Source organism: Bombus huntii, chromosome 9, assembly GCF_024542735.1.
Source record: "Bombus huntii isolate Logan2020A chromosome 9, iyBomHunt1.1, whole genome shotgun sequence".
Lineage (NCBI taxonomy): Eukaryota > Metazoa > Arthropoda > Insecta > Hymenoptera > Apidae > Bombus > Bombus huntii.
Genome location: NC_066246.1, coordinates 6,405,269 through 6,431,887, shown reverse-complemented (window position 1 = coordinate 6,431,887; position 26,619 = coordinate 6,405,269). Strand labels below are relative to the sequence as shown.

The 26,619-nt window shown below is 33.3% G+C and overlaps 2 protein-coding genes across 3 annotated transcripts in view; one reads left to right on the top strand and one right to left on the bottom strand.

Annotated features, from left to right (window-relative positions):
- Positions 1 to 58: 58 nt before the first annotated feature.
- On the top strand, positions 59 to 23,335 carry LOC126869863 (meiosis-specific coiled-coil domain-containing protein MEIOC-like). The gene is made up of 5 exons (XM_050626963.1): positions 59 to 702; positions 1,261 to 1,383; positions 2,016 to 3,953; positions 4,029 to 4,194; positions 4,371 to 23,335. The coding sequence occupies exons 1-5, from the start codon at positions 637 to 639 to the stop codon at positions 4,580 to 4,582; spliced, it is 2,505 nt and encodes an 834-aa protein (XP_050482920.1). The 5' UTR covers positions 59 to 636; the 3' UTR covers positions 4,583 to 23,335.
- The window catches only part of LOC126869861 (blastoderm-specific protein 25D), a 12,742-nt gene continuing 5,668 nt past the window's right edge, over positions 19,546 to 26,619 (bottom strand). For both annotated transcript variants that reach the window (XM_050626961.1, XM_050626959.1), the window contains exon 13: positions 19,546 to 26,619. In XM_050626961.1, coding sequence (XP_050482918.1) covers positions 26,482 to 26,619 — 138 coding nt within the window. In that variant the 3' untranslated portion in view covers positions 19,546 to 26,481.

Here is a 26,619-nt window from a genome sequence, read left to right as displayed (position 1 = left end):
TGTCAAATTATATTTTATATCATGATTACCGCCGTTAATAAAACAATTGCACTTTTACGTCAAAAGATATATTTGTATTCTATGATTTAGAGTATTACAATTATGATCGTGTGACCACAGTCGTATAAGACCGTTTATATTTTATATGACTATAATTGCAACATTCGAATACTTCTTCATTTGCGCACGCGCGCAGGAAGTTTAGTAATAACAGGTACACTTTCCCTAGGGGAAAGATATCTTTCCTCTGGAACATTTCGGGAATTTGCGTTTTATTAACTACTAGAGTATACATAATGTAAAAACTTAATAAACTTGAATTAAAAATATCGTACATTCGTGCGCGGTATTTAATGTTCTTATTTAACACACTTGACTATAGTATCATATGTGGTTATATACGCATATGTAACGTATATATATAATAACTATATAACCATAGTTCCATCTATATTCTGTTCGTGTTCTGTTCTCTCATAGTACTGTCGTTAATGTGCATTGTGAGTTTGTGAGATGCTAGCCAGCTACGTTTAAAGAAAGCATAGGTTGGTGTGGGTGTGCAACTGCTGGAAGGCAGCCGCACAAGTGAAAGGGTGATGGCAAGGAGGAGTGGTGATTTTCAGTGATCTTTAACAAATGGCTCTGTCCGAAGTGCACAATTTGGCTGCAATTATCAGCAACAATGGTTTTACTGTTAGCAAGGTAAGCAACTGCGGCTCCGACTTCATTTCTGAAAAAGTGACGTTCATTTTCCTTTACTGCAAAGTATAAAGTAATAATTCCAACATAACGTCCAAAAAGGCGTAATTTTGTTGTTTAAAAAATCTCATTTAGATCAATGAGAGAAGAAAACGTTTAATATGCGATATGAAGACTATAATTTTGATTATAATCATTTAATAATTTAATTGTGATAAAAACGATTCGATTTTAGTTCGTTGTCGATGTATACGATACGTAATTATGCTTATAATAGATTTTAATTTAAAATTGTTGCTTCTGAGATGAAGTCATAAATGAAGGAGTAAATTTATTCTGATGAATTTAAAGTTAGTGTTATAATAATGGTTTTCATGTATAGAATCATGTTAATGTATTTTAATAATTATCTTTTAACACACTAGTCTATATTATAATACTTAATAATTATGAGATTGTAGGAACAAAGATTCATGTAACTACTAATAGTCTCATATTATTAAAATATAATAAAGGGTTTAAACTGTCTTGAGTCAAATGCAACTACTTTTTTTTTTATAGAATAATGTGGTTGACCGCAATATCAACATGTTGGAACCACGAAACAGTTATCCAGCTGACAGATGTAATACAGAATATAATTATTGGAACTACGACTTAATGGAATGTAATACACAAAAAAATGTAAGGAACTTAAAAATAGTAACTGATTTTTATATGTAAAATTACTTTTTTATATTTGATAGAGTTATATAAAAAGGTCGTTTTAAATTAAAAGAAATAAACATGTAACTTACATCACATTTGAAATATTGTAAAATATTCTGTATATGTATATATTTTAGTGGGCTATATATTACTTCGTTTTAAATATTTCCATTACATTACTTTATAATGCATTATATGTCTTTTTCATAAAATGATATATTTATATGTTTAAATACAAGTATTTGAAAATAATATATTGCTTTTGTATAATATTAAGAACTTGTTCAGTTTTAAAATTAAATATTTTTACTTATCACATATTTTACTTAGAATAACCTATATGTATACAGAAAGGAAATTTCATTTTATTCTATTTAAATTAAATATAAAAGTTGAACTTACATATTTATTTTTACCTATATATTTTATGTCTATGAAAATAAAAGATTTAAATTCAGTAACAAAATATTTTATATAATTTATATATTTTAGTATTATCTGTGATTAAATATAAATGTTAAATACATTACTTGAAGATTCTTTGAAAACAATGAAAAAGATTGTATTATAATACTAATTTAATCTTTTTTAATTATTTACTTATATAGATGAATGTAGAAGATGAAGATAGTCAGGATTTAAACAATCCTATGGTCAATGATTTAGTGTCAAAAATTCTTGATGATGATTCAATTGTTGGTGACAACGCTCACAATATTAGTTATAATGGCAATATTCAATATTATTCAGATACTCAATCCTGTATTATGGAAAATAGTACAGATCCTAATTTTACTATGGATCGTTTCAACATGCATTCAACATTTAATAAATTGCAGAATAATGTTTCTAATAATGTTAAACCTGAATGTAATTATAACAATCTCTGTGGAGAACTCAAAACATTGAGTCTCAATACATGTGTAGGACAAGTATCAGATCAAGGAAATTTATATAACAATGGGATTGGTGCATATCCTAATACGTATCCTTCTGATTCACAATCGTATGTATTACGTCCAAATAGTGAAAATTGCTGTGTTAGTGGAAATACTATGCCTTTATGCAATGATTTATTAACAACTACAAATGAGACAAACACAAGTAAACAGTCTAACTGGACAGAAAATTTATCAACACCAGGATGCACATCAGATCTATTTGGAAATTATCAGCGAATACAAAATTGCACAAACCCAGATCTTAATTTGAACATGGCTCTAACATTGGCACTAGATTCACCTGATCCAATTACTCTGAATGAATTGGAATATCATAATAATATTGGACAGAATGGAACTGCTAATACATATAATAATCCAACACCTTCTATGCATGAATTATACAGCATGACTGCCAATAATCAAAGTTATAGACCAAGTTCAGCAATGACTGATTTGAGTATTGATTCTGGCTTTCTTTCAAATTCTCCATTACAACATTTTTCTCCGGCTGATACAAATTTGCATAATTGTTTTGGGAATAATATACAACGGAGTAATGCTAATGATTATAAGGATTTACATGACTCAAGTAGATTAAGCATGGCAAATATCTCCATACCAAATGAGCAACTTCAATTTTTGCAACAACAAGCTCGTAGCTACAAGTTAAATCAAGCTGTGGACCAAGAATTTAAACAACTAATCGACTATTATCCAAGTGTAAGCGACTTCACCACATCATCGATTAATAATTTAGACACAAACGAAAATTGTCTTACTAATAATGATTATAGAATTGATAATAATTTACTGAAAATTATCAGTCCAAAATCAAAGACTATTGAATCTAAGACATATTCACCAATTGGATTTCCAAAAAATCTAAGTTCGCGTAACACCCACCAGTCAATTGCAAAATATGGATATCACAATTATCAACATTACACTGCCAATAACGGCGAGACTTTAAAAATGTTACCACAAAGTTCCACATCTTATCAGGACTTGAAGCAGCCTAATAGTACTAATACCTATAAGATGGAAGGATTTGATCTTACCAAAGATATAGCTTTTCCTTCAGTAAGTCATCTGACTAATCAAATCGCAGGGTCTTCAGTGAACAAAGATACTTTTAATTATCTCATGAAACAACGACATCACATGCCAAGAATACAAAATAGTCCTGGTATTCCATCTGCTGATGTCCTCTTTAATTCAGGAATAGTACCAAATCCTGGTACAGTAAGATCTGGAGTATTCCCACCAGTAATGCCAGTTCCTGTACCACTTCCAGTTCCACGTCTATTTTCTGTACTCTATGGTGGAGGCCTGAGCCTTAGAAATGGAAGTGGAGCAGCTAGACGTACAGCACCTTCAAGCATATTGCACTTCAGACTAGAGCAAACTTACGAACAATTTAAACAATTAGAGAAAGAACGAAAGAAATGTGAAGCTGGGTTAGCTGCTCATTTTCCTGGCAAGAGAGTGACAAGTGCAAATAATATACCTATTCCTCGCCTTCAAGGAAATCCATCACGTGTCGATCGTTTAATCATTGATTATTTGAGGGAGCATGCACGCGTCATAACTTTGATTGCAAAGGTAATTATAAACCTTTTTGCTTTCTTGGTAATAAAAATGTATTAAATAATATACAATAATATACTCCTTAAACAGATGGAACGTTTGCGTGGGACCACGATGAATCAACGCGTGCATAAAGCTATGGAGTATTGGTTAGAAGCAATAAAATTTGTCCAAGAATGTCGTAAACGAGAAATCGCAAATGCTACTAAACGCCAGAAAGAGAACCCACCGTGCATTCTTGTATACAACGATAATGGTATGTTCATAGCATATTCAATTGCATATTCAACTATAGATCTAGTTACAGTCCCATGGAATTGTAACCCATTACTTTTTAAATCTTTTTTAAAGCTTGTAAACATTGAATATTTTTGTTACTAAAGTAGCAATAGAGAAAACTTTTATATTTAAACTATTGATTTATGTTTACAGATATATTAACATTGGCAGCCAGTGTCTACGAATTGACGAAGGCATCTCGATATGCAAGAACTGGTATGTATAACGCATTACAAGCTACATTATTATATGATTTGGATATAGAAAAGAAAGTCGTGGAAACTTCTAAAGATCCAGTTCTTGTGATAAAACGTAATGAAAGTCAGATAGCAGGTGACGTTGGCGATTATTCAAACTGTACCTAGCAAGATTTTGAAAGCCGCTTTTCCATTTTGTGCGACAAAACATAGATCCAGTCCAGCAGCTTTTTACTTACGTATTCTGCGTTACGTTAATGAAAAGCTTTTGCTGGCGTTTATCATAATTTTATCGCTGAGACAAAAAAATGCCGCCCACTAATTGCGAAGTTTTCAAAGCATCATACGGAAAAGTACGCGTACTTGCGTCGAAATAGGAAAATCGTATGCGTGTCTACTTTTTACAAGTTAATATTATAGGAACTCCATAGTTTTCTACTGTACATATTTTTATCCTACAGTCTTGAGAGTGTCAGTTCTCGGTATACAATACTTGTGATCCAGTTATCTATCGTACATATGTCGCACTTTCAAGTGATTTTGCTTGTTCTTTGCTAATGTACTAATGAAAAGAAAACTTACGAACGTCGATATTTTTATCTTTGGGTATGTTGTCTTGCGTATTTCACATTGCCAAAGATAATCATTTCAAATTTATTGAGGATCCGATACTCGTAGAAAGGAAAAACGGAGAACAAGATTGCTCAGACGTACTAAAAGAAATATAAAAAAAGAAAAAAAGAAAAAGAGAAAAAAGGAACGTTCGCCAGAATCTCCGACTATTACTCGTTTGCGTATGTGTCATAGGCTAGATAATATAGGCTAAATTTTATCAATATATTTGTTCAGAGTGCTAGGCAGTAATTTCTTAGACTAGTTCAATGTGGCCTTCCTTAAATGTGTGACCCAAGATGTATATCAGGTAGTCAAAATACATCTCGAAAACTTCGAATATTTCGAAAAATTGAAGATGCGATGCGGCAATTTAAATTTCAGATCGGGTGAGCTTTTCTCAATCTGTGAAATATGTGTAGCCTTTGATCTGATTCGGTATATAGATATATATATATAATAGATATATATACAACGCAAATGATGTCCATTATACTACACATAAATCTTTGTTAAAAGAGAGGACTTTTCTAACGCATACTCGCTACACGCATACACAAAAGCGTGCTCTGGCGTAACATTTACGCACAGCACATAGTCACAGTTACGTGTAAAATAAAATACAAAATATTCGTGTATATAATTACACACATATACGTGGGATATTATATATGTACGTATACCTATACGTATACATGTCTATGTGTGTACGTGCACATACCTATGTGCAAGTATACGTACAACTTGTATAAGGTATATAGAAAATTTTTAACGTGCATACGTGAGACACAAAACTATTCCTACATACTTACTACATGTACGTTCTAGGCAAGTTAATTAGCTCTATAACGGCCGACTTGCAAAGTTCAGCATTTCCTCTACTCAATATTGAGTAATCTCTTTCATACTGATGATTTGTCAAGCTCAGGATATTTTAACGTTCCAACGTGCGTATGTACAATTTCGTACGAATTCGTTTTATTATAATTTAAGCCGCGATATAATCGCGCAAGTTCGAGCTCCACGAAAGCATCGAACGTCGTTCCGTTCTACGTTCTTGAGATGCTTGAACGACGATTATTTCCGTATTCCTATGAAATTATAAAACAGGTATTCGCACAACGACGAGCAAGAGTACTCCGTATTAGAAAAAAAAAGGGGGGGAAAAAAGAAAATGTGAATCTATATAGTGTCCAACACGTAGAGATGACAGTATGACGAGATAACGAAACTTAGGTGCAACATTTTTGCTGTCTGAAGGTCTAACTTTCTTAATATCTAAGCTGTATCAATCGGCCTGTATTGTGATTAGAAATACTCATAAAATCGGTTGTTGGTTATCGAATATCGGTGAAGCTTTAATATAATCATCTCTGTACATATGTCCGTTAACTCCCATTTAAGCTGCATTGTGTACGTAGTGATTCCCAATGATAAAAGGGGGAGAAAAACGGTGTGTTGGATTAATTTCTCCGGTACTTCTATATCAATCTTAGGCAGGAGAGACATTAGTAGCGAAGTATTTAATTTAGTTTCTAGCGATAGTTGTTGTTATGGATACAATTTTCTGGCTGTCTTTGTTGCCGATCACATTAACGAAATAACGTTTCAGATTTTCGACTACATTGTTCCTCTATATTGGCGCGTTTCGCAAAATTCTTGAAGCTTTACAAAAAGATTTTATATCGGTATCGTATTTCTCCTTTGCTCGAGACCACTCGCGTATCGACTGATAATTTTATCAATTATATCTATTTATTTTTACAACTTGAAAGATACAAATTTGAATTTCACCGATGGAAACGTGATTTTTAAAGAATGACTATTATGTAACGTGAAACTGAGTTTCTTGATTGTTTTAGCCACTTGGACGAACGCGTTTTCATACGGGTCGGTATCGAGGAAGCAGAAATAAAGTTTATTGACTTTACACGTAGACACAAAGTTTCAAACGATATAATTACATGGTGAATTATTAAAAGGAAGATATAGGAGGCGTCGCGTCTTCGAACTTACTGTACTGAAATGAAAGCAATCGCTCGGCTGCAAAGACAAGCTTTTAACGGAGAAGGGCCCGGTACTATCCAGTCTTGCGAAAGGTGCAAGATATACATACAGACTGTTAACTCGCTTTTACATAGCGCTTACACATAATCATTGGGGACCATGTCGAGCATCGTCTCCACGTATATCAGCATATCTGTGAACCTCATTTTTCATTAACACGAAGGGACATTTGCATTTCTTCGCAACTTCGTTGTTTGTCTTTCCTTCTTCTTTGTTTCTTTCCTTCTTTCTCTTTTCCTCTTTTCTTCCTCACTTATTCGTTTCATCTAATTTCAGGAGTGGACAGTACGTGAACTTAAAACCCATTACCTTTACGTTGATGCTCTTTCGTTTACGTTTCACTTTGTCCCCTGCTCTTTTCTTCCCTTCTCTGAAAACGACGAAGGCAACGAAGGAGAGACGCGTGTGGTCTGGAAGAGAGTCACACGGCGACGTTCGCTCTCTTCTTTTTTCTTTTCCATTTCAATAATCAAACGGGACAAACGATGAAACACGTGTCCGGGGACGTGTCGAAAGTATAGTCTTAGCGAAAATTTAATGGGAACGTAAGAAAGAAAAAAGAAAAAAATACGAAAAATATATGTCTTTGTTAGGGTAAGGTAGATTGCCGAATGGCTCATTAAAAAAAGGAGTTGGTACAATGAAAAAGGAAAAAGATTACTTTTGCTTGCGTTATGTACATCCAAGAACGTGATAAAGGGAAACGAGTTTTTATAGCTCTGTTTAGGCTGAAGAAGAAAGCAAGCAGTGCTTTACAGAATTTCCTTCCGCATTTGTCAACGTGTTTATATTGTAACTGTGATATATATAATGCCAATTTGTACATAACTTAACGCCGAGGAACTTACTCTCGCGGTAAGAACACGATGAACGCAGTCAAATCTTGTTACTTTCTTCTTCTTTAACGTCGACGTTTCTTTCCTGTTCTCGACATTTTCGCTTCAGCCAGTTGCTTTTACCGCTGTTCTACGCTATAACTTGGAATGTGATATCGATAGATAAATATACACGTCCAATTATAACTGTGAGGTATCGGCTAGAAACATTCTCTTCGAAAAATTTTGAAACCATCGAGATATACGTTGGCGATATTCGCGCTCATATCGCGAATCGTTTTTTAATAAATGTTTCATTTAACATTTAACCCATGGTACTTAGCCAGAACAATTGCCAATATCGTGCAATCATCCGAATTATCTATGCTAGTACACTCGATCTCTTCAAAGGCTTCTTGTAGCTTTCGTGAATAAAGTGTCGCGATATAATTTTTCTCGCTATTTCTTCTAGTCTAAAAAACGTTATGTGATAACCCATTTTCTTTTTTTTTTTTTTTAAATATTCATGTTCGACTTCGGTTTGCATTTTATCAACGTTTCAATTTATCAATAAGTAAGACAGTAAAATGTCCATTATCTGAACTAAGTACAGGAGACAAAAGCGTTTGGAAAAATAAATATTCACATAATAATCAGTATTTAGCATATCGGTTTGCGTACTATCGTTAAGACGAGGTTGTAATTTATATATTCGGTATAATATGAAAATTTATCGGTATTATTCAATTCTAAATGTTTCAGACAAAATGAAAAAATATGAAACTTATGAATCTTAAACGTCTATTTGGTTCAACGTACATAAATTTTCTATCGAAAATATGAATACCGTGGCACGTAATTGATTTAAAATATTTTGAACGATAACTTCGAATATTCGTAAGAGAATGTTTAGACAAAGGAAATTCTACTGTGCACGGTCCATTATCTTTTGCCATTTCTATCGCGATATCTATCCTAATTTCCAATACGCATACGTAATTCATAGGAAGCTGTTAACGTAAAAGGATAATAATACGATATGAATAATGATTATGTTATTTTTCACGTTGATCAGCATACTGCATTGTTCGTCGCGGAAACATTGGAATCTCGTTAATCGTAACACAGAGAAGCGGATGCTTTTTATCAAAATTCTGTAAAATTATAGGAAATATCTTTTGCCAGCTGCAACTTCTTCAAACGTTGCGGATGAATTTCACTTGCATAGAAAAAGGAGAATAGAAGAGATCACTTAAGAAAGAGTAGCGCCATTTGCATTCGTCCAGCTTCTTCTATGCGTGTACAACTTCTGTTTTCTTCTTCCTGTTGGAAAAGAACACGAATGAAGCTTTCTCTCGCGTGAAGTTACATATTATATATATATACATATTATATGTGCATGCGCACGTATTCAGTGATTACCTCGTATCGTATTTACCTTACGCAGCATCATTAAGAATAGGAACACTATCTGTACAGATACGTGTTTGACAATCCTATTTAAATTTGCATGTGATATTATAAACTACCTATAATAGCTAAATATATATGTATCCAGCGCGTGTACATGTACTGGTACAGGTTGTTTCACTGATATCGCTAATGATACTTTTCTTTCAAATGAACCTTTTTGTTCCATTGAACTTTCGACCGTAAACGTCCGAGTTGCTTCTAATTGAAATAGTCGGTGAAATTTCGGTTTCGGAGAAAATGATTGAATTTTTATAAATCGAGATTATTTCCGATTCGGACAATCAGTTTGTGTGTTGAAATTAACACGCGTTATAATCAATAAATAAAAAGAAATCGCATGAAAAAGCAGGTTTTATCGGATTAGTTGCATACTGGTACAAGTATGTCTGATAATATACTGTCTGTTTCTCCTTGCTACCTGATCTCTTGCCAGTCTTCTCTTACATTAGGTCTTCTCGCGCTGCTATATTTTGCAGTTTTGTACATACTTGTACTTTACCTAACGTTGATATTATTTACCGAATAATTCGATGTGTCGTAAAAGCTAAAATTACGTTCTAAGTAATAAAAGGTATGCGTGTGTATGCGTGTATGTGCGTGCGTGTAAAATTAGCGAAACATCCTGTACATTCCGTATATGTACGTTCACATGCTCGTGTATGTGAGTATACAACTAATTTTGCGAACGCTCACGAGGCAACAAGGAGTTACATAGGAAAAGTCTTAATCGTCCATACAGAGATGTATATAAAGCAGACAAAGTAATAACGAAGAGAAGTAGACAAGAAACCGACCAATGTTTAACTCACGAGACTCTCAAGACGTTAAGTGGGTATTCATAAGACTCAACTATTTCTTTGCCGATAGATACATAGGATGTTAATCGCGAAATCGTTCCGCTTATATTGCGATAATATTCGCCCAAAATTCCGAATGATAATTAGGATCAGTACAGGGTCCGGATAATTCATTTTCAATCGTATAAGTAATCGCTATACGAATTAACTTAGCGCGCAACACTAGACAGTGTTTAATTTCGTTTATTACGTATTTTGTACGACTGATATCGAGGTCAGTATCGATTTTTGTGTTCAATTTTTTTCTTTTTTCTTTCTTTCAAACGTACAATTCAATTTTATAAATCGTTAGTGTTTTATAATTTGACGTGATTCGTCTTCGATCGTCTAATTTCGAGATACACTCCGAAAACGCGTGTTCTACGATCCTTCTTATCTTAGTATTCCTCGTTTGATTAGAATTTCGAAATAGAACAGGCAATATTAAATATCGTTGTCACCTTGGATTTTCAATTTTCTAATGTACAATTTTCACTTATCGAATTTACGATTGCATTTCCCTTTTCCTTCAAGCTTATTCCATACGCTTACGTTAATCTCGAATAGTATTCATTTCATTCATTGCTGACGTTTAAACAAAAAGCTGTCGAACAACTAGCCATTTTTCCTTTGAAATTGTTTTCACTGCCAAAATTGCTTTGATTTCTTTGTGATTATTTTTCTATTGTAAGAAAGATACTAGTACAGTCATGTTCACGCATTTTTGCATCTAGAATTCTTTGACATATTTTTGGCTATAATAACTTATTTGTAAAAATCTAAAACGCTGGAAAAAATTCCGAATTCATGCCTTTCTGTCAGTTTGCAATTATTCTTTCGCAATTGCTCTGATTTTAGTTTGTTGCAAATCTATCTTCGGGAATAGATTTCTATTCCTGAGATCTCGAATAACGTAACTCTCGTAAACCGGAATTATTTCACCTCGGATTGCCTATCGTTTTCTTAAATCTGACACGTGCTACACTGTGACCATGGCACAAAACGTATATCGACGAGATCAATAAGCAGCACACGCCAAAATTGGTGTGTCGCTGTTTTCATATATTTCCCGAGGCAAATAGCAAACTTGTTAATCTGATATTTATGTATTTTACAACACTCGTTTCCTTCCTATTCTTTACTTATACCTTACTGTACATATACTTCTACTCTTTATCCTAATACTGTAAAATAACTTTCAAGTGTTCAAGCATCTCGTTAATTTGCGTACTTCGTTAGACACGGAACATTATTGGGTAATTTTATAAGAATTTCTAGCTACGTTTTTTAATAGGATAAATATATTAAGTTTAATAGATATTATAAACGATATTAAATACTGTCTCGAGCTGATATTTTTATTTTCAAGCGTGTAGATTTTTATTTCAAAGTAGCCAGAGTCAGTTGGTCCAGGTCATTCCAATTGGCGAGTGTCAATTACTTTGCACTTGTTAGTCTTCGTTTCGTTCTCGATTCGTTGTAGCATTCGTCAGTGCACGAATTGCCTGAACGTTAACTCTTACCCACGTTTATTCTATGAATATCACGGTGTTTAGTTCCACGTGAAATTGAATTAAGTTCCCATATAATTCGATTAAAATAGTTCGATATATAGTCAATAAAGGTGTCGCGGTTATCGATCGCTGAGCAATTTACACCATTGATTAATAATACGATAGTAATCGACCAATAGAACAATTTCGCCATGGAAAACATTTAACTGTTTGGCACTAATGGAAACGCGATGCGTTCAAAACTACCCATTTCTACAAAGTGAACATGTATGCCTAAGATATACACACACCTACGTAACGTGGATGAATTATGGGTGTTTGCCCATTTAAAAGGCAATATTTTTCTTGGAACGATCCTCGATCGTATATAGACGGAATGCTATTGATAGTATTTGTACGATAGTTAACGATTTTTATCGCGTACCTTCGAACGCCAGTACAGCTTCAGAGGAACTTTAAAGATGGTGCAAAGAATCGTATTTACGTAATATAATTACCGTGACAACAGTTTCGTTTTTCCATGTAATCTTCGACAATGTATACGCTTTAACGATCGTGTAAAATTTAGCTTGATCGTAATCTGTAATTTTCTGTCTCTATGACGAGTGTGCGTTACATAGCAGATTCGATTTTCTTTTACTACGATTTTTCCAATCAAATTATTTCCACACGATTGATAAAGTATTAAAATGTACGAGGAAAACTATCGAGCTTTTGAAAACGTATTAAAAGCTATCTAAAATCTCCAAATTTTATCATCAGCACGTCGAATAGACAATTATTCTTCGTAACCGGGATCGTTGTTAATGATACATTAACGACTCATTGGTATTTCTAGTACTCACGACTCATTAGTATTAGCTTCTGTAATAAAGTCAACATCCTCAAGAATGTCTGCAATATCTTGCATACTTATATTTTCTGTTTTATCCCGTTACTCGTTAGAGCGATCGGTATGATCTTTCGGTTTTCTGGTTCTACTGGCGCTCATGATTTTCATGTAGAAACTGTATTACGAAACACAAATATCTAAAGTAAGAATGATCGTATTAAATTAAGAAAGAGATTTCTAAATCGTATTATACACACTACCGTCACGTCAGCGGAGAGGGGATGGCGATTTCGCAAGTTGAGGATTGTCGTTATAGGTAACGAAGCTTCAGTTAGATCCGAGTTACTTAATTTCGGAATATTTCGTTTTAATTTGCATTCTATGTCTCGCGCGATAAATACGATCGTCGGTCGTGTTCGTCGTCTTTTTATCTCGTAAATTAAAATAATACCTTGAAAATTAAGTAAAGTAAATCGATGGAAACTCTTGTGGACCTCACAAATCCCAATGATTCCAATCAAGAGTTAAATTAAAAATCTGTAAAATATGGAAACAAGGGAAGGGATAACGACAAGTATATAATAACAAGTTCAATATGCAATAAGTGTACGTTCAAAGGAAAAGATACTAATATAGAGAAAAAAAAAAAGAAATTGTACGTAGGTAACATAGTATTGGAGGATGTATTGTTCGTGTTAGAATGACTAGCTCTGTCGAAGCCTCTGTATTTAATATCGGTGTGACTTTACCTTTCTTTGGCACCCGATAAAGAAAGAGGCGGTTCTGCTACAGCTTAGAAAGTTTCTAATATTAGGTGTGACAAACTAGCGATAGGTATTTTATTTGTTTCCGCCTAGAAGCTTCCTAAGAGCTTGACTCGACAAGTTCGAGGTGCTGGAACTTTCAAATATTCTTGAAAGCCGCGAATTTAGTGGATTCGAAAATTAACTTCGCTCTCGACGACATCGTTTGAGAGACTTTGAGAGGACGACGCGTCCCTTTCCTTGCAACTTTTTTTGTAGTTTTTATTATTACACGTAGATAAACATAGAGGCCTATCGCGTGTGCAACTTGTTTCGAAATTATTGGTATAGATTGCCAATATAAGGCAATATACCTTTCGAGAAAGGTTGCTATGGAGAGCGAGTAAAAAGTATTTATTTCTTATTTATAGGTATGTCGTTAACGCGTATCTATTTCTCTCTCTACCTTCCTTTACCATCTTTCGTCATTTATAAAAACGTGGTCGAAATTGAATACTTAATATACTGTTTTTTAAATTATATAATCGAACAAATATTTTATCGAGATAAATAAATCTTTGGAAATAACGACGATTGTATTGTGCATTATATAACAATACATCGATAATTACATTATGCGATAATGTAATTCAAGGTAAATAAACCGGTGGGAAGATTAAGTTGATCTATGAACCTATTGACGTTGAAAAATCTTTTTACGTAAACCTTTTTACACAGTCGGTCAATCTGTACTTATAATTCGAAGCCTCGGTGCAAACTTCTAGTGTATTTGTGCTTTTGCTACTATCTTCCTATCCGTCAGTCGGTAACTTAGTAATAATTTAGTAATAATAACGTTAAGTCATTGTTTGGCGGCTAGCGACTCAGAAACGTTTTTATCGAATGTTTGTACGATTTGTACGATTGATTCCATTCGAAACTTACACTCGATCGTATCGAACTCTCGAGATCTGAAACTACATGTCTCACGCGTTCATCCACTCGAATAAACAACTTCTCTAGTGCAGTAATTGAAGCACATGTATATGTATAAAAAAAAACATTATCTTATCTCGGAGATCGATAAAATATTCAGTTGGAAAATCGACTAATCCACGGTGTTAGCAATTTCGTACTTTTCGAATCAACGATTGTAAATCGTTCTATCAGAAGATATCGATGAGCTCTCATAACCTCGTGTACAACAATCGAATAGAATTACTCGATCGATGAAATATCGAACGTCGTGTTATCGATGTGAAAAATAGATAGACTCGAGAAGCAAACGCCGAGAACTTACGTATGAGTATTTCTGATACTATGAGAAGTCAAGGACCGTAGGGAACACATATAATCACAAAGATACAGAGAGAATCTGTAATTCCTGATTAGGAAAGAAGGTAGTAAAGTTTAGTTACTTCGATGTTAGCGATAGTTCGCAAAGATTCGAAAGAGATAATAGTCGAGTAGAGTTGTGAACGAGAAGACGAAGTCGATAATTAGTAACGATTAGTAAACGATTAATAGATAAATAACATATTACACGTACATATGCATATACATATATGTGGACATTTACGTGAGTAATTCGTAGTAAAACGTCGGAAACGGACGATTAGATAAATTAGATGATATTTGTACGCGTGTACAAGGAAAGGAAAATTTGTGAAATTCGAAATAGCCGGTGAACACGGCGTTTAGGGAAATTTCGCTGTTAGGAGACGGACAAATCTTAGATATCGTTTAATATTCGATGTCAAACCTCTGGCGAGATTCGCTACTTTGCCGCTGATACTCGAGTCACTGTTTGCTCGTTGATGCATCTATTATCGAGAACTCTTTGGAGATTATCGACGCTGACGAGCAACGATGAGTTAGTTCAAATTCTTAGTATAATTCTCCGCTAATCCTAGACGCGTATACTATAATTTTTTATTCGTGCAATACGCGTCGATGGGAGTGGTGCGTTTAATTGTAAATAATCGGAGCGATCTTTTTTCGACGTTTCTCTCGTTCGAGAGAACGTTAAAAAAATGAAATTACGCGACAATTATACGCGTTTCGTCAACGATCCTTCCTCGTTTCTTTTTCGTTTGTCTCTTTGATTTTATCGCCTGTGGTATTCTTTTTTTTTTGTTTTTTTTGTTTTCTCTTTTACTTTTTACTTTTTTTTATATATATATATATATATCGACTTAGCTTAAGGATTTCATATTTACGATAATTCATAGAATAATTCCTTGATAGGATATCGTGTTATTGTCGATCAAAGAAACACGTTAAAACTGAAATATTTTCCTTCGTTTTCGTTGCTTAACAACAATGAACAAAACGGAAATACACGTTTCGCATCTTACCGATGTTTCAAACGCATTTTGCCAAAGTTTTATTCCTGCTTTCCTTCGTTAATCGATTTAGCTAATTTACTGTATTTAATCGGTATAGGTAATTATATTAGAAAAGTTATATTTATTTTCCTTTCGATTATACCAGTGATGATTGTTTGAACGTTGTTTGCGCACCGTAACACGTCACATATCGATGATTGATGACGAGTGTCAGCGTTGTCTTGCCAGTAGGTTGATGATTAACGTAATTCTACTTGTTTCGCGTTGAACGAAAAAAAAAAAAAGAAAAAAAGAAAAAAAGAAAAACAGAAGAAAAAGGAAGGAAACAAGTAAAACGCAATCGTTGAGAATCATTCGTGTCGTTAAAAGGAGATATCACAACTATTGATAGATTTAATGCAAATGGATAATTATATATCTTCTTGTCTATGGGGTCGGGGCTAAACGATAAATGGAAGACGATTCAGAAAATTCGTTTCTTTCTTCCGTTGAACGTATTGCAAAGGAACATTGTCCGCGTAGTAACACTAGAAAGTTTTCTAGCTTAATAATGCTTTCGCGTAAGCGACGATAATATTCTATTCCAACGCGTTCGACGTTATTAGCCGAAGAAACGAATTTTTCAATTTCACGTTTTCTCTTCGCTTTCGAGCTACTATCGCGAGATACTAGCTTTATATGATGTATATGTATATATGATGGACAAACAGAGAAAAAGAAAAAAAATGGACACAATCGTATGCAAAATTGCATAAGTGGTAAGAGCAGTGAAGGATTGTCGCTTTCGCCGCTAATATCTAAACTATGGATCGCTGCTACGGATCCTCAATCAAATTCAGCGATCGAATGTCGCAATCATCGGTACGCTTCAGTGTCCAGGAAAATGAAAAAACGAGGGGGGAGTGGGGGGATGAAAAAAAACGAAAAAAAAAAAAAGAGAAGACAGAGGAGGAGACGTATAAAATAAAAGCAGCGTTGTATCGCCGATGTTTAGAATGTTCAGCGAGTAATTTAGATCGCAGGTTGAAAGTTCTCAGGGAAATGCAACCAGAAGAGAGGCACGTAAGCATAAGAAATGCTCGGCCTGATCGATATTCTTTCCTGGTGCTGACGAAGGATCTCGATAATTGGAGAAAATCTCAATGAAAATGTGACGAGGCGGCTGTTACTGAAATTTCAATGGAAACAAAAACAATTCCACGTAACTGAGTCATCGATATAAAAATCAATTCTCGGAACGTTCTTCGTATCCTGAGTTTTTCCACCTTGGTCATTTTTGGTGACGCCAGAATGAGACGTTCCACGAGGAACGAACGTTGATACCAACGGGAGAACCGATATTCTTGGTCCTAACGCTCTCTACTATATCATTGCCTCGTTATTTCTCACTGCTACTCTTTTCTACTTTTTTATATTTTACATGGTTTACACGATAGAACAGATTTTGTACGTTGTAATATTTCTTAACGGTTACACAAGAGCGATCGAGACTACGTAAACCGAAGATAGTTACGAGAGACATGGAACATTCTGTTTCGACGACACGATTTCTCATAACGAATTGTCGAGATCCTTCGGGATCCAGCTTTTCGCCGCCTCATCGAACGAGAAAAGGAAGTGCGATCTCCTGGCCATCATATTATACGCGTAGGTTCGTTCGTTCGTACGAAGACAATCGTTTTACTTCGAAAAGTAAAAAGAAAAAAAGAAAAAAAGACAAAAAAGAAAACAAAAAAAAAAAGGTATTCCAAACTTCAGGGTAACGGGTCAACGATGGTCGAGTATTATCGAGAAATTAAACAAATAATGAAAGAGAGATAATAATTAAACAAATAATAAAGATGAAGTCTAAATAAACATCGACATCGCGAAGAGAATACTGCTTGGTTTGCGGACCATTAAATACCAAATACTATACAACGATCGCGTTACAATAGTTATTTAACATAGATTTGCAACGCTAGGGAGGATAGCGACGGTTGAAGACGATTTCTCCTTCATCGGAATAAAGTCTACTTCGACGAGGAAGCGTGATCGAAATCCAAACGCCGGATTTCTTTACCGTTTTTGCGGTTGTCGGTTAGTAAATTTGATTGAGGACGTCATTTGTAAGGAATCACCTGTAGATTCGCGTGCGTTTCTCTAGTGGTAACTCGAAGATCGATTAGCTTTTTCTTACTAGCACATTTTTCCTAATAACGATCAAGGTAGAAACGAGAGAGAAAGAGAGAAACAGAGAGAGAGAGAGAGAGAATGCGAGTTCGGTCTTAGAAAACTCGTCGCGCAAATCGATCCTGGATACTGTTACAGACGTACGGTCTGGAGGGGGGTTTTATTTTTTTTTCTTTTTAAGAAAAAGAACTTGACCTTTTACACGGCTGCAAAAGTTCCTCGATCGCGAAAGAAGACCTCAATTCGGTTTTTCGTTTCTTCTATTTTCCTCCGTTCGAACCTAAGCGAAAGAAAGAATTTCACTTTTCATCGCCGCTTATAAGATTCTTGTACTTCTGACTGTTTCTAAAGGATCGCAAATCCGGTATCGACGCTCTTGAAGAAGAATTTTGAGTGTCTTATTTTTAGACGTACATCTCAGAAAGGTTGGGCAAAAATTTCGGCGTAAATGCGTAAGTCAGAGCGCGAAAGGAAGTATTTATGTAAATATATGTGCATGAAGGAATTCCAAAGTACTTTGGAGGTGTTCCGCGTAAGTTTCGATACACGCGTACACTCTATTTTACTATCAGTTACCATAAGATTTTCAGAGTCGCTTAAAGATGTTTAAAGGACGGAAATTAGCACAAATATTTTTACTAATCTCTTATCTTCGTTGTATTTACTATTAACGTTATTACTATTTTATTTATTTTTCGCTACAGTCTCGCTATTTCGATGTTTGCGATATTTGATCTTAATGCTACGTTAAATTATATTTATAAAGATACGTATTTCTATGAACGTATTTTCTTATTTTAACATGTACAACATGTAAAAGTGGTTTACAATTTTTGTCCAACTTTTTTGAAACGCCTCGCAGAGAGGAATAATTATTTTTCGCGTAACGATCTCAGTGATTTTTATTAGCTACGAAAAATTTCACTCGATCACTACACTAGTCTATCATCGCTTACGTAGCTTCCATAGGCCGAAATACAGAGCTCGATTTTATCGTGTTTCGAACATATCGGAAAATCCTCGGAATTCGCGTGCTATCAAGGTTGCACTTTGCTCGTGAAGCATCGCATAATCTCTTGTCACTTGCCACGAAGAAAAGAAATACGCAGCAGGTGCAGAACGTTTCGGGTCTAATTATTTGCTCACGCGCGTACGTACACGCGGCAGACGTTTACTATTCGCCTGCGATTCCATTACGACGGATGCTCGTCGAATTTTGAACGTCTCGCGTGCTACACGTGGATACGTGTCACAGACAAAAACAAAGTGCAGATTTTGTCATGACGTTCGATCATAGAACGCGAATCTGTGCTTCGATGTACGAGCCCCGAGCGATTAGAATTATGTCGAGCCGTTTACACTTAAATAGCGAATTCTGCTATCTCGCGCGGTGCTTAAAATTTGACTGAACATTAACATTGCGTCCATGTGTATCAAATTTTAAGCAAACAAAGTATCACAACGTATGTAGATAATATCGCGGAAGAAATTAAACGAAAAAAAAAAAAAGTAAGAGAGAGAAAGATATGTAATGGAAAAATATATAAGCGTGGTCGAACGAGGAGATGAAAAATAAAAAAAAGAAAGAACAGTGCTCAAATCTTAAATGGCTATGCGTCTCGGCGTGCATCAATTTTTAACAAGTCATGCGTGCAGAACATTATACATTCACACATATACACACACGTACGTACATACATACGCTAAAGACTGTAGAGATTCTTGAAAAAAAACGACGGTAACTCCCACCTTCTGTAAACTGCACAAAATAATTTTTTTACGGATGCATTAATATTCGTGTAAATGTGTTGTTATTTACGACAGTGCCAGCGAATCGCAAAACACGAGAAAGAGGAGGAAAAAGAAAAGATACGTTCATTCACTCTCGTCGTCGTTTTTTCGCAAGCGATCGTGTACGTTTGCCTATACCCGATGAATCTTTATATTCGTTACGCTTAACTCGTATCAACGTTGTGTTACTCTACGACTGTTTTTTAAAAGAGAAAAGGTTCGTGTCAGGAGACTAATTGCGATAAAGTACACTATATACTGCCGGAAAAAAAAAGAGAGAGAATCATTAACCGAGGTATATCATCAATAATTTTAGCCCAAGCGATGACGCTCGATTCGCAGATGTTGTATGGGACGAATTAGAACAATGGTACAATAAAAGTGGTTTTTACTAGAATTCCATTACAAATTTCTTATTTGTGTTCCCGAAATCTCTCGGATAATCGATTAAATCTCAACTGAAGCGTTTTTGATTGATATTATTTACCGATATTGCTTGCAGATTCGAATATTTTCATATTACTCGAGAAAGCATTTTTTAACGACTTTTTCAAATGTCACTTACTAGCATACGGTTCTTCTTCTTTCTTTTTTTTATTGCGTACATATAAACAATTTAAGACCTTTAAAGCGACAAACAGAAAAAGAAACTTATAAATATTAGAAAGAGAAGGAAAAGAAGAAACAATTTGACCAATTTTTAATATCAACGCGTACGCTTTTGCTTCAGCATCGATTAGTTTCGTAATTTTCCGTTTGCGTTTGAGCTTATTTCTCTCGTATTATTTGTTTACGTGTGACAAAACGAAAACAAAAGGTTTGCTCGAATCGAAGACGAGGCAACGGCAATAATAATGATTGGCGCACGTGTCGTGTCTGATCGACTCTCTAGCTTGTTCGTTTGTTCAACTTCTTCGATGCTTTTGGGCTGTGATTTTACAACGCTAATAACCCAAAAAGGTCGCATTATTTATTCTCAAGTGAAACTGAATCGACAATCCAACTAAATCAGAGAGAACTCTTAAGGACTTTAAAACGACGTTTTCTTATTAGCCCTTTCTTCGACGTTTAGACAAGAGAATTCTTCGGCATCCTTTAACATAAGCGCCAGTGAATAGATGTTTACCGCGATAACGTGGATCGTACAGTGTTCCGGGTAAACGTAATAGTATATGGATGATCGTGAAAAAATTTGTCGGAATGTGAGAAAAAAGGGACGTTGGAAAATATAAAGGAAAAGAACGAGGGCCAGAGCAGAGAAGCAAATAGCGTAACAGATGCGCGAGCTTGGATATGAGAGAGAAGGAAAGAAAATTAAATCTGTCGTTCTTAGTGTTTTTTATATATATATTATATATGTTTACGTTTCAATGTACACTACGAATCGTATTAATGATACGTATATGATAATATAACAATAATATATATTATATACATATATATATTATATATATATATATGAATGATATATCGTTAAATGGGCTGTGGTAGAAACCTTTATATACTTTATACACCAGACGAGTCGGATCCTCTTGTTTCGTTTGTCTTTCGAGAGAAATGAACAATTACTGGCTATAACGGAAGGAAATACAAAGGAAAAAAACAAGAACGAAACGAACAAAATGATCGAAAAGTATAGATAGAGGCAAGACGTATATGTGCACACGAGAAAGAGAAAGAAAAAGAGAGATACGGCATCATTTTACAAAGACGCTTCAGTCGTTTGAGTGCGTAGCCACTTGTCCTATATTCTGTCACACAACGATTACCTTGCACAAAATGTACCTAATTATACTTAAATAGTAGGATCCGTCTTAATGATTGTCAATAATATTGTACCTACCGTACCCGTGGACACGGGCAAATTATGATATTAGACTTTAAGGCTGTAAGGCGTAACTACGATTAGATAGAAAACCCAGTCGCTAAACAAACTGTATAACTGTGATGCACCTGCTTCGAAGGAAACTCCTCGAATTCTGTAACGAGTATAAATGCAGAATGCTAGTTTTCGTACTTAGTAAAAAATATTGTTGCGATGCCCATTGTTTTAGGTCTTTCCTTTCTCCTCTCCTTCGAAACTGTATTTCTTTTCTTTCGTACTAGTTTAATTTCAAGAGACAGACGTTTCTAATGGAAACTGTTTGACCAGTGACTACTTATAGCATTGCAAATATGTAACACATAACCTCTCTGTGTAATATTGACATTTAGAAGCTTTTTTTGCGATGTTGTTACCTGAAAGAATACTTAGATAATAATATACATTAATTCTAGAGAATATTAGCGTTAATTGTACGCACGATGTTTTCCATGACGTTGAGAAGAAAACTTCCGACGAGTTTTCGTATAATATCGTTTTAAGGAATCGGGCATTAATCGTTTTGTTGTATCGATAGATTCGTTGTTCTTCTGTTTTGATTAGTCTAAAAAAACATACTTGTTCTTTTCTTTTTAATCGTTTTGCTGTTTTCGATTCTTAAAAAAGAAAAAAAAAACACGAAAGTAAGCATGCACAATCGCAAATCCCTTCTAAATTACTTCTCGTCGTAAAGTAAACGTATATATCATCTTCGAAGCAGCGTGCACGAATAATCGTTCATATGAATGTCATAGCCTTAGTTTCGCTAGTTGAGAAGAAGAAAGAATGTTTTAGATCCTTGCTCAATAAATAAAATATTAATTTCGATGTCACAAATTATATACCGATATTAATTTTAAGTTAGATTCCCAAAGCAAAACAACGTCGACCATTTTTGCGAAACGAATCGAATTGAATATACGTACAGTTTAACATGTAAGTACACGTGCATAGTAATATGCCTAATATGAGCAACGGATTTTCGTATTCTCGTTATCGATAATTAGATGAATGAAGTAGTTGTCCGGTCGACATCTATCAACGAATCGTTTCTTTCCGATTTTTAATTTGCGTAATTCATTCGCGTCAGCATTTTCGAGTAAACGTCGCGAAGTTTGTCTTGCGTGCGTGTCTAAAATTGCATTCTTAAACTCGCGCCGATTTCCGTCGATTTCCGCTCACTCTTTCAAGAAATGACAAAAAGGATTCGCCGGAGGGTTCCAAACGAAACATTTGTCTCGCAAAGTTGGACACACACAGGACCATGTTTTCGTAAAAGTAGAGATAAGACCTGAGCTTAATGTATTCTCTCGTGAAACCATGTATAAAACTCCTGTTTGTACCTTACTAGTTTACTATGACGCTATTATAGATTACGTATAGAGGAATTGAAAGTGAAAGAAAAAAGCGGTCGAATAAATAAGATGAAAACAAGAGAGCGCGCGAGAGAGAAAGAGCGAACGAGCGAGCGAAAGAACGAGAGACAAAACAGATAAAGAGATAGGAATGTTTAGTGTCCATTTGAAGATCACGTTAAGTCCTTTATTTTTCGCTACGAAGCGACGAAAAATTAGTGTTAGTATAATTAGTAACAAAAAATGCATATAATTATCGTGCTTTCGCTTCGAGAATGTTTCATAATTCTGATTAGATTGTTTTGTGGCGCATCAAATATAACGCCGTTTGGTGAAAGACTATATCAGCAAGGCTGGTGATTAGACTCCGATTAGTTTCCTTCTTTATGTTAAACATGTTAACGGTTTAGCAAATGTGTTTTACTGAAAGTGTCCTTCCTATGTAAATTTACTTGTTTGTCCTCATAAATTATAAATAAATAATATCTTTCGTGTTCACGTATCTGCAGTCCTTTAAATTTAATTCTTCTCCGAAATAAGTGATGCTGATGGAAAGGTACGTAATAAATACTACTAATAAATACTACTTCTTCGAAATATGCATATAAATTTAATTAATCTGCATAAAAATAATTATAACATAATTACATTTTCTTGATTGAATTATTTTTCTCTTATCTAAAAAATGATAGAATGAAAAGAAACTCGATTCATTTAAGAATTAAAACAAATAATCTTTTATATCAATGGTAATTGAATCAAATAAATTAACGATATAATGAAAGAAGATAAAATTATAGAAAGGTATAAGAAAAATTAGATTTTCAAATATAAATACACAATTTAGTAGTCCGTGCTCTTTTTATCATTATTTATTACATTTCAAATTGTAGTAAAAACATTATAAATAATTTAAATAAGCAATATAAATAAATAAACAAAATTTGTAAGGTATAATATAATAATAAAAAATTTGAGTTTGATTTGAAGCTTTTTCCTCCTTCATGCTCTTTACTCATTAATACACTTTGTACATTTTAACAACATACAATGTAAATACAATAGGAAACATAATTTTTGTAATAATAAAACAAATTATACTTCTTAAATTTCTAATTATTGCATCAAAGTCGTATAATTTGCTATTAGTATTACTGTAATTATTGCCGTTTAACAATTCCGTTATGAAAAACTATAGAATACTTGAAGACGAGATAATTTAACAACAGTGTAATAAAGAAATATAATATATAAAAATATATACAGGGTGTCCCAACGACTGTGATTCTACGTAAAAAATGAAGTTGAAAATATAGAATAAAATTTTTTCATATGACTCTACACTTTCCAGAAAATTGGATTCGAAAATTTTGTAAGTAAACTTGACTAATTCCGGACTGAGCAAAAGCAAATAATCAACCGGAAATTATTCTATATTTGAAAATAAGTTAAAAATGTAAAATAACATTTTTTCATAAGCTATTTTGTTTTCTTGTTTTAAAAGATAAATTTGGAAATTTATTATACGAATGTAAGTTAATAACTAAACATGTTCAAATTCTATTTTCTAGAAAACTGAAACGGAAAGATTGTATTTTGTATTTTTGTATTTTATACTTCTTTTCTCATATAGAATAACTTCCTGCTGATTGTTTGCTCATACCTAGTCCTTAATTAGCCAAGTTTAAATATATTTAATTTTCAAACTTGATTTTCTGAAAATGAAGAGTCATACGAAAAAATTTTATTGTATATTTTCGACTTGTTTTTTGACGTAAAATCACCCTATTGCCGATTATATTATAGTCGTTAAGGCACCAGGTATATAATTACAAAGATTGTGTAAGAGTCATCAATAAGGCAAATGTGAAGAAACTTAGTTCGCTGCAGAATAGTAATATACAAACATTTATATAAATATCATGTACAAAATGTTTTATATGGCAGCGATATGATCAAAATTAGATAAATCTCAATTAGATTAATTACTATACAAAGTAAGTTGTATATGTGTGTGTATGGTATATACAGATAGTACCTATTATTATTATATGCTAAATAAAGCTAAATATGACCATATATTATACAATACCGCGGATATATTTGGTTGGATATTCAATACACACAGTAATTTGTATATGTATTCTTATGTGACTATTGAATTATGTAATATAACATAATTGAACCCAAAATATTGATCATGATAGTATTAATCTTGATTATGCATAATAAAGGTCTAAATCTGTAATACTGAATTAAAACCATTCCGAACATTGAGGATTTCGAGAACATAAATAACAATTTATTTTAATGAAACATATTAATAAATTCAACATAATTGTCATAAAAATTAACTTCACATTAAATAGAATCTCACGAATTTTATATTTAAAAATATATAAAAAGCAAACAGAAGGAAATTTTAGTCTAAAGAATCAGTATTAAGATTTGAGTTTTTTCTCTGCTATTTTACTTTTACTATAAATGATAATATTACTGTGTATATAATATGTATTTGTTTCGTATAAGCTTTATTCTCGATGTTTAAAAAATACGCATCTTATAAAAAGAACAAAATAATTTTATTGTAATTTGATTGTAATAACTAAAATAAGCTTCCAAGAAAAAATAATTTACTTATACGCAACAAGTAACGAACATATTTAGCAATGATTTGTTTAATAAAGTTAATAATAAGAAATTTCCTATCTTTGGCATTTAGGCTAAAGAATCTAACCAAATCGTTCTGAAAAATATCTATTTATACATAATAACTTAATGAATACCAAATAATAGTAACAATGATAGAATAATTTTTTGTACTAATTAATTTGGGTCTTTTTTATCATGATTCATAATTAGACTGTTTGTTTTCTTTAATTTCATAAAAATGATCTAAGAATATGAATTCGATAGGATTTTATGAGATATACTTATAATTGTAACTTACAAATTATAAGGCAGATTATATACTTCTATCAATAATAATCAACGTCATAAAGTGAAGAACATACTAGTTTTTCAAACTCTGTTTACGTTAGAAACAATTTGAGTCTAGTAATAAATACTGTTTGCTTTAAACATAAATGTAAATTTCTAATTGTTTCAACTCTCTTAATTATTGATAATTTTATCATTCTTTTTATAGTACATTGTCCTTAAATCCTCAAAACAAAACAAGATTTTCTGTTTATCACATTACATAATATCACCTACTACATAATGTTATATGATAAATTGTATCAAAGTTTATGTTCATGTAATATATTTTTATACACATATGCACAAGATGAAATTCAAGAAATATATGTATGTATAACCATTTCGACATTATCGATATATATTTGCACAAATCTCAAAGTGCAAAATAAAAGACGTATATCAATTTTAAAAAATGTCAACTGCTTGTTTTTGAATTTTTAAATTATTCTATGATTTAAAATGAGCACTCATAAAAAAAATATTAATTTTGTTTACTGTTATTCTAATACTATAATTGAAAAAAGATAGTATGTATCACAATTAACAATTGAGATAGGGTATCTACCTCTGACTTACACTCTGACGTTAAAATATTAGTAGCATTATTACTAATATTTTATTAATAGAGCTCTGCCTTTTATACATTATTGATAATTGATTGTAATATCATATTGAAGATGATTCAGCATTTAATCCTGTTAAGATATTGTAATGTTGCTGTAAACGTTTTAAATTAGCTGTTAAACAGGCATTTTCTGTGTATAGATGTTTTACTAATATATCATTTCGTGTCAATTGTTCAGC